Source organism: Carcharhinus amblyrhynchos, chromosome 22 (assembly GCF_965287045.1).
Source record: "Carcharhinus amblyrhynchos chromosome 22, sCarAmb.v2.hapA, whole genome shotgun sequence".
In the NCBI taxonomy this organism is placed as follows: Eukaryota; Metazoa; Chordata; class Chondrichthyes; order Carcharhiniformes; family Carcharhinidae; genus Carcharhinus; species Carcharhinus amblyrhynchos.
The window spans coordinates 38,033,351-38,043,018 of NC_137345.1; the positions used below are offsets into that span (position 1 = coordinate 38,033,351).

General features: G+C 46.3%; 1 protein-coding gene across 2 annotated transcripts in view; it reads right to left on the reverse strand.

The window, feature by feature from the left end:
• LOC145357073 (methyltransferase-like protein 27) overlaps positions 1 to 9,312 on the reverse strand; it is a 30,274-nt gene extending 20,962 nt beyond the window's left edge. Inside the window, exons 1-3 of one of the 2 annotated variants that reach the window (XM_080210160.1) lie at positions 9,108 to 9,312; positions 6,917 to 7,037; positions 4,154 to 4,282 (exon numbers count right to left, since the gene is read on the reverse strand). In XM_080210160.1, the coding sequence (XP_080066286.1) occupies positions 4,154 to 4,282; positions 6,917 to 7,036 (249 nt within the window). In that variant the 5' untranslated portion in view covers position 7,037; positions 9,108 to 9,312. The remainder of the gene's footprint in view (positions 1 to 4,153; positions 4,283 to 6,916; positions 7,038 to 9,107) is intronic. The other variant, XM_080210161.1, reaches the window with a different exon arrangement.
• Between the last annotated feature and the right edge of the window lie 356 nt (positions 9,313 to 9,668).

Consider the following 9,668-nt stretch of genomic DNA (forward strand, 5'->3'; position numbering starts at 1 on the left):
GGGGGGGTGGGAGGTGAGGGTGGGGAGGTGGGAAGTGAGAATGAAGGGAGTTGGATGTGGGGTGAGGATGGGGGGGTGATTAAAATCAGTGATGCCAATGAGGTCAGAGTTAGAGGAATACGGATATCTCTGAGGGCTGTGGGGCTGGAGGAGATTACAGAGATGGATGGGGAAAGGCCATTGAGGGAATGGAAAACAAGGAGAAAATAAAAATGAAGGTGTGACTTCACTAAGGGTGAGAATAGTTTTGTGAATACAGGGATGATGGGGGAGGGGGGAATGGAACTTGGAGTAAATAAGGACACAGGTGGGCATAGTTTTAGATGAGGCCAAGTTTAGTGAGTAGAATGAGAGAGGATAGCAGGGAGTGTGTTAGAATAGAATCATAGAACCCTCCAGGGCAGAAAGAGGCCCTTCGGCCCATCAAGTCTGCACCAAACACAATCCCACCCAGGCCCTACCCCCATATCCCAACATATTATACCCACTAATCCCTCTAACCTACGTATCCCTGGACATTAAGGGGCAATTTCTTAGCATGGCCAATCAACCTGACCCACACATCTTTGGACTAGGATTATATGTTCAGGATGTTCAGGTCTAGAAATGGCAATGATTGGATAAGGTGGTAATCCAGCTGAAACTGGTCCACGTTACAGGGTGGAAATGGGCAGCCTGAATGGTGTTGTGTGGGTTAACAGCTCTGTGACAGACTATTCTGCACGGCCAGTCAATGCTGCTGAGAGCAGGGGATCTTTAACAATGATTTATTCTTTCACAGGATGTGAGTATCGCTGACTAGTAAAAAGTCTGACAACACCAGGTTTTAGTCCAACCGATTTATTTGATAATATACTCACAAGCTTTCGAGGTTTCCCTCTTCATCAGGTGAATGGAGAGTTCTGGCCTCAGACAGAGCATATAAAGCACAGACAGTTTAGAGATTACTGATTAGAATGTGAATCCTTACTCCTAACCTGCTGTTCAAGACCTGAAGTGGCTGATAATGTGAGTGGAAGGAGCACTGATCACAGGTTAAAGAGATGTGTATTGTCTCCAGACAGTACAGTAAGTGAGGTTTTGCAAACCCAGGCAAGTCACGGGGGTTACAGATAGTGCGACATGAACCCAAGATCCCTGTTGAGACCGTCCTCATGTGTGCGGAACTTGGCTATCAGTCTCTGTTCAGCGACTCTGCGCTGTCGTGTGTCGTGAAGGCCGCCTTGGAGAATGCTTACCTGAAGGTCAGAGGCTGAATGCCCGTGACCACTGAAGTGTTCGCCAACAGGAAGGGAACAGTCTTGCCTGGTGATTGTCGAGCGATGTTCATTCATCCGTTGTCGTAGCATCTGCATGGTCTCCCCAATGTACCATGCTTCGGGACATCCTTTCTTGCAACGTATCAGGTAGACAATGTTGGCCGAGTTGCAAGAGTATTTACCGTGTACCTGGTGGATGGTATTCTCACGTGTGATGATGGTATCCATGTCGATGATCCGGCATGTCTTGCAGAGGTTGCTGTGGCAGGGTTGTGTGGTGTTGTGGTCACTGTTCTCCTGAAGGCTGGGTAGTTTGCTGCGAACAATGGTCTGTTTGAGGTTGTGTGGTTGTCTGAAGGCAAGAAGTGGGGGTGTGGGGATAGCCCTGGCGAGATGCTCGTCTTCATCAATGATATGTTGAAGACTCCGGAGAAGATGTCGTAGCTTCTCCGCTCCAGGGAAGTACTGGAGGACGAAGGGTACTCTGTCCACTGTGTCCCGTGTTTGCCTTCTGAGGAGGTCAGTGCGGTTTTTCGCTGTGGCGCTTCAGAACTGTCGATCTATGAGTCGAGCGCCATATCCTGTTCTTATGAGGGCATCTTGGTGAACAATCACTGAAACAACTATATGATGATATTAACAAATTCCACCCCACCATCAGACTCACCATGGACTATTCCCCAGAATCAGTTGCATTCTTGGACACACGCATCTCCATTAAGGACAGTCACCTCAGCACCTCACTGTACCGCAAGCCCACAGACAATCTCACAATGCTCCACTTCTCCAGTTTCCACCCTAAACATGTTAAAGAAGCCATCCCCTATGGACAAGCCCTCCGTATACACAGGATTTGCTCAGATGAGGAGGATCGTGACAGATACCTCCAGACCCTGAAAGATGCCCTCATAAGAACAGGATATGGTGCTCGACTCATAGATCGACACTTCCGATGCGCCACAGCGAAAAACCGCACCGATCTCCTCAGAAGACTAACACGGGACACAATGGACAGAGTACCCTTCGTCGTCCAGTACTTCCCCTGAGCGGAGAAGCTACGACATCTTCTCCGGAGTCTTCAACATATCATTGATGAAGACGAACATCTCGCCAGGGCCATCCCCACACCCACACTTCTTGCCTGCAGACAATCACACAACCTCAAACAGACCATTGTTCGCAGCAAACTACCCAGTCTTCAGGAGAACAGTGACCACAACACCACACAACCCTGCCACAGCAACCTCTGCAAGACATGCCGGATCATCGACATGGATACCATCATCACACGTGAGAATACCATCCACCAGGTACATGGTAAATACTCTTGCAACTCAGCCAACATTGTCTACCTGATACGTTGCAAGAAAGGATGTCCCGAAGCATGGTACATTGGGGAGACCATGCAGATGCTACGACAACGGATGAATGAACATCGCTCGACAATCACCAGACAAGACTGTTCCCTTCCTGTTGGCGAACACTTCAGTGGTCACGGGCATTCAGCCTCTGACCTTCGGGTAAGCGTTCTCCAAGGTGGCCTTCACGACACACGACAGCGCAGAGTCGCTGAGCAGAGACTGATAGCCAAGTTCCGCACACATGAGGACGGTCTCAACAGGGATCTTGGGTTCATGTCGCACTATCTGTAACCCCCGTGACTTGCCTGGGTTTGCAAAACCTCACTTACTGTACTGTCTGGAGACAATACACATCTCTGTAACCTGTGATCAGTGCTCCTTCCACTCACATTGTCAGCCACTTCAAGTCTTGAACAGCAGGTTAGGTGTAAGGATTCGCATTCTAATCAGTAATCTCTAAACTGTCTGTGCTTTATATGTTCTGTCCGAGGCCAGAACTCTCCATTCACCTGACGAAGAGGGAAACCTCGAAAGCTTGTGAGTCTATTATCAAATAAATCGGTTGGACTAAAACCTGGTGTTGTCAGACTTTTTACTGTGTTTACCCCAGTCCAACGCCGGCATACCCACATCATTGCTGACTAGGCCAGATTTACTAAAGGTGATGCTGAACTGCTTCTTGAACCACTGAAGCCCATTGTGTAGGTACTCCCACAATGCAGTTAGTACCAGGATTTTGACCCGGTGACAGTGAAGGTGCCTCGGTCGATTCTGGGTGGTATATCCAGTAACATTTCCAGTAGCAGTTTGGGTGCTAGCTGAGGGCATTTACCAAGTCAGGCTCAATCCTGGCACCAAGGTTGTGAACAGTCTGGTTTGTTCAGAGACAGCCTGGCAGATCAGTAAGCTTTCAGTTAACCTGCATTGTACCCCTTCCAACATCAATCTATTCTTCCTGAGGACTGGTATCCAGGACTGAATGTGGAATTCCAGGTAGAATTCAACCACGTTTTATAAACCTGTTTATTCCAATCCCACTGAGAGAGGTTTTGGAATTATTTCTGTATGTGTCCATTGGTTTCTGTTGATTAGTCTGCATGGAGTCTTCAATCTCTCTGCCCCTCCACTGCTCCGAGCTTCCCATCATCCTTTTTAGATCCAGACATCCACATTTTCCTGAATTCAACAGCAATTGTGACAATTTAGCCCGATCACTTAATCTATCAATGATCCTTTGCAGCTTTCTGCTCTCATCTACATTATTTTCTGTGTCAACTAACCTGGAGCCCTCAGGGTGCCCAGCTCCCTATTTCCTTATCCCAGTTTTGTGTTGATACAGCGATTGCGGAGAAAGCAGTACAGATTCCTGGGAACCACAGCTGGTGAGTGAGAAAGGAAGGAATGTCTGCCACACGCCCCCAGTTTAAACTGAGCAAATCACATAGAAGAATGTGACTTCAACTTTAATTCAAGTCAAATTGCCCCTAAGCAACGATACCCGACTGTCAATGTGATTGCTGATCACCTTGATACCTGTTCAGCAGCTTTTCCTGTTCCACAGGCAACATCCAGGACTAGGGCAGTGTCTCTCTCTCTGGGAAACACAGGATCCAGAATATCAGCAGCAAAGGTATGAGCTTGATAATTTATCACTGCCACGTCCTTGGAAAAGAAAATGTCACTTTTTTATTCATTTCATTTTATTCCACTCCCTTCTGACCGATTTGCAGCAGTAGTGAGCACAATTGTTCCCAATGTGTATTTGTGTAGAGCGTCAGATATGTTGCAATCTAATGTGACTGCCAGAGCAGTCTCCCACATTTCAATCCCATCGGTGTGTAAGAGGGGATTCACCAACAAACAGGACGGAAAACGCTCCCGACTCCCTGTGGAGGCCACATTGAATATCCTGATCTTACCTCATTTCATCAGTTCTGCAGAATGTTACTCGCCGTCTCCTCACATCCCTCTGCCAACAGGTTGGGAGCTGGTGGCGAGTGAGGGGGAGGGGGGGAAGGTGGGGAGTGAGGAGGATAGGGGGGAAGGAGGGGAGTGACAGAGAGGGCAGTGGGGGAGGGAGGAAGGTGGGGAATGAGGGGGAAAGTGGTGGGCAGTGAGGGGCTGGAGGAGGTGATGGAGATGGAGAGGGGCACTAACATTTCCAGTCTGATCATCTCACCCAAATCTGTCTGCAATGTTCCAGAGGAAATGTGAGGCTGAACCCACCAGCCTCTGACAGGGCAGGGGATTTTTTCAGGAGAACTGGGTGGGACGAGTTGAAACACATTTGAAGCACTACCAGCAGCTACAGGTATTCTTGAAAAGGAGCAAGTTTCAGAGATCTGGAGAATGAACAAGAGTATTGCACTAATTGGATTACATTCAAAGCACCAGAACAGGTATGATGGACCAGATAGCCTGCGACTACGCTGAATGATTGTGTAACTGTTATTGGATGATTCTTTACAGCTGGATGATTTAGTGAGTGTTCAGTTGCTGTCTGTGATTGATTGACTGAAGGAGCAATTAGACATTCCCCTTGTTTAAGATTTATTTATTAGTGTCACAAGTAAGCTTACATTAACACTGCAATGAACTAACTGTGAAAATTCCCTAATTGCCACACTCTGGTGCCTGTTCGGGTACACTGAGGGAGAATTTAGCAAGGCCAATGCACCGAACCAGCTCGTCTTTGGACTGTAGGAAGAAACCAAAGCACCCGGAAGAAACCCACGCAGACACGGGGAAAACATGCAAACCCCACACAGAGAGTGACCTGAGCCAGGAATCAAACCTGGGTCCCTGACACTGTGAGGCAGTAGTACTAATCACTGTGCTACCGTGCAGCCCATTTGATTATACTATCCTTTGATTAAATATTTCTGGGTTTAAATTCAGAGAATCAGATAAACTCTGTTGTAATTACACATTATTTTAATGTTTGAATTACTTGGTGTTGCAATTATGCACAAATAAGGTGATGTGAGAGTTGTGGTTTATCAAAATATTATGCTTACAAATTGTATGGACTGAGGGGCCAGAATCCATTATGCTTGTTAAAACACCTGAACCCCAGAGAAAATATTGCTTTATTGATAACTCAAATTCTCTGATCTCTGCTGTCAGTTACACAACATTAGTGGTTTCAATGATTTGGTTTTTTTTATTATTGATATGTTAATGGCTTTGACTGAATGACACTTTTTGTTCTCTAAATGAAATGACCTTTTTCTTTTTAACTCACAGTCTCACACACACATGCACAGTTTCACACACATACCAGCTACACCACACACAGTCTCACACACATACCAGCTACACCACACACAGTCTCACACACATACCAGCTACACCACACACAGTCTCACACACATACCAGCTACACCACACACAGTCTCACACACATACCAGCTACATCACACACAGTCTCACACACATACCAGCTACACCACACACAGCCTCACACACATACCAGCTACACCACACACAGTCTCACACACATACCAGCTACACCACACACAGTCACACACACATACCAGCTACACCACACACAGCCTCACACACATACCAGCTACACCACACACAGTCTCACACACATACCAGCTACACCACACACAGTCTCACACACATTCCAGCTACATCACACACAGTCTCACACACATACCAGCTACACCACACACAGTCTCACACACATACCAGCTACACCACACACAGCCTCACACACATACCAGCTACATCACACACAGTCTCACACACATACCAGCTACACCGCACACAGTCTCACACACAGTCTCACACACATAGCAGCTACACCACACACAGCCTCACACACATACCAGCTACACCACACACAGTCTCACACACATTCCAGCTACACCACACACAGTCTCACACACATACCAGCTACACCACACACAGCCTCACATACATACCAGCTACATCACACACAGTCTCACACACATACCAGCTACACTACACACATTCTCACACACATACAGCTACACCACACACAGTCTCACACACATACCAGCTACATCACACACAGCCTCACACACATACCAGCTACACCACACACAGTCTCACACACATACCAGCTACACCACACACAGTCTCACACACATACCAGCTACACCACACACAGTCTCACACACATACCAGCTACACCACACACAGCCTCACACACATACCAGCTACACCACACACAGCCTCACACACATACCAGCTACACCACACACACCTAATCTCTCCCACACTCATTAATATTAAAAATATGTGAGATTGAAAGGACAAAATCACCTTCTCATAGTTTTCTGCCCAACTGTTGTAAAATTTCACTTTCTCCTCAGGATTCTTGATGCTGTACACTGTGAGAATGTTCTGGATAGAATGATCTGTGTCTGGACCAGATTTTGCCATTCTGTGGGGGAAAGGTTCTCCAGTAAATAACAGCTAGTCAAAATAGAAATGAATTGATAAGATTAAACATGTATTTTTATCACATCCCTCACATTCAAATCTCTGAAGCAATGTCTCGAAAATTCAGCTAGTTACAGATTTGTCTGATCCTTGTTCTGTACGGGCCAGCACTGAGTTAATTAGAATAGAATCATAGAATCCCTATTGTGCAAAGGAGGCCATTTGGCCCATCGAGTCTGCTCCTATAACAAACCCACCCAAGTTCTACCCCTGATGTAATTACTTTTCTCATCACCCTGCCAGTAAGGGACAGTGTAGCATGGCCAATCAACCTAACCCACACATCTTTGGAGATTACGGATAATATATTATGGATTGGGTGCTACATTGCATTAGATACCCATCACATGTCCACAAGGTTTATATCTTATTACATGGTCATAGAGAATAATTTGAAATCAGCACTTTGACTTGTAACTGCTTGTGTAAACAATGCTCATGGAATTTTCCAGTTGTTTGTCACAGATTTTGACGAAGAATTCAGGAGTCTTTTTGAAAGATATTTTCACCCTGTTAATTTAGGAATTGAAATTTCAAAAGAAAGAGCGAATTTGCTTTTCTGTGACCTCTGAGAATCCAAGGATGTTCTCCAACTGATGAGTTTCTTTGGAAGTGGTATTACTGTTATTTGGCTGGCAGAGGCAGCAACTAATTGTGTGCAGCAAGATTCCATAAATTATACCCAGATAAGTGACTAATGTTTCAGAGTTTTCAGAAGTTTCTCCTTGGCACAAATTTGTATCACACCCGGATGCTGAGAGAAGAGTTGAGGCTGTTATGTCCCTTTGAACAGTCGGAATCTCTCTTTTAGGAGGCTTCCTGTGAGAAGCTACCATGTCACACATTAAATTCTCTCTGACATTTCTTTGCCTTTTACTATCTTACCAATATCCCTTTACAGTGTTGTAATAATTCTTATGCAACAGTTTCAGAAAAACAACACATTTATTGACGGGTAAATTTGTACAGAGACTGCAGCCTTGTGGTGACAGCCAGCTCCCGAGAAGCTTCTGGAATAGAAACCTCTGCTTATCAGAGTGAACCCCAACCTAGTCCCTGATTGGTTTCCTTTGTCATGTGACCCTTAAAGGGACAATCACCACAAGTTTTCTTCACTCTCTGAAAGAATTAAGGCCAGTTTTCATTTTGGTGTCATTTGTAAATATTAGTATCATTCCGTCTACATCTTTATCCAAATCATTCACAAGGAAAAGACTCAGCTCCTGAACTGACTGTCACGTCAGCATGTACAACCTTTCTGAAAAATTGAGCTGAACTCCAACTCTATGGGCTGAATTCTCCAACCACGCACCTGGCTGGGATTCTCCAGTCCCGCTGCAGTGAACGGAGATTTGGCTGAGCGCAAAATTCTTCACTCTCTCTGGCAGCAGTGCTGGGGCGTGAACAGCTGGAAAATTCTGATCAATGCCAGGGTGCCAAGTGGGTACTTCTAGGCTGGCACTGCCCCATGGGTGTACTGTCCCTGGCCCCGACCACCGAGGGACTTCAATGGCCTCTGGTCTCCCCGCCAAGGCCATCGGGTCTCTGCTGGTGAAGACCAGCTGTGGTTGTTGCCGGGGAGAACACTGACTGGTGAGGAGGCAAGGTCACTGAAACCGGATGGTAGAGTCTGGGACTCACTATGACATGCTAAGCATGCGATTAATATTTAAATTGGCAAAATATTTCAGCAGCAAACCAGGGCTGGTACGATCGGAGGAGGTGGGAAATCCGGTGTGTTTCTTGTTTTCCACCTCTAGCCCAATCTTACCACCTCGCCTCGCTGGACGATGGGTGGGACGAGGTCTTAAGATCACATCAGCTATTTTTTATTCTCCTGCTGTTGATTTAGTGTAAACCGCAGCAGTGCAAAGCCCACCCTTAACCCCAGAGGCGTCTCACCTCAGGCATATTTCTCAGCATGAATGGATTTCACCGGGTTTAACCCTCCTAACCGAGATGTTTACCGTGATTCTGAGGGATATAAAACAAAGAAAAATGCACAGCTGACCTGTCGGATTTTCCAGGAGTAAATTCTGATGTTTCAGTTCAGTGAACTATTTAACTTTGTGGCTCTGATAACCCTTCTCACACTACCCAATGCGTCTGGGCTCTTTCAAACAACGATGTCATTTACAAAATGTACCTGACAAAATTGTGAATAAACCCGTGCGGAGGCAGAGAGAAGGCACGTGGTCGGACCTGCCTGAACTGGTGCAGTTAGTTAACGACACCCATTGGGTGGGATTTAATGGCCTCGTTTCTCTCGAAACCACAAAATCCTGCCCGAGGTCCACAGATTTTCCCATTTTCCGCCTCTCACCTGCTCCAATTCTCATTGCGGGCGGGGCAGTAAAATTCCAATCAATAATTCTGTAATTGCCTTCATTAGTTTCCTTGTTTGAAACAATGGGCCCAAATTGAGCATTGCCAGGTGCCACAATTTGGTAAAGTCGGGCGTGAGGGGATTAATGTGATCTGTGCCTACATCCGAGCAAATGCCCACTTTACCAAGGCCCGCAAATGGCCACGATCTGAACCACACCCGAAACGGGCACAACAGCGATTCAAA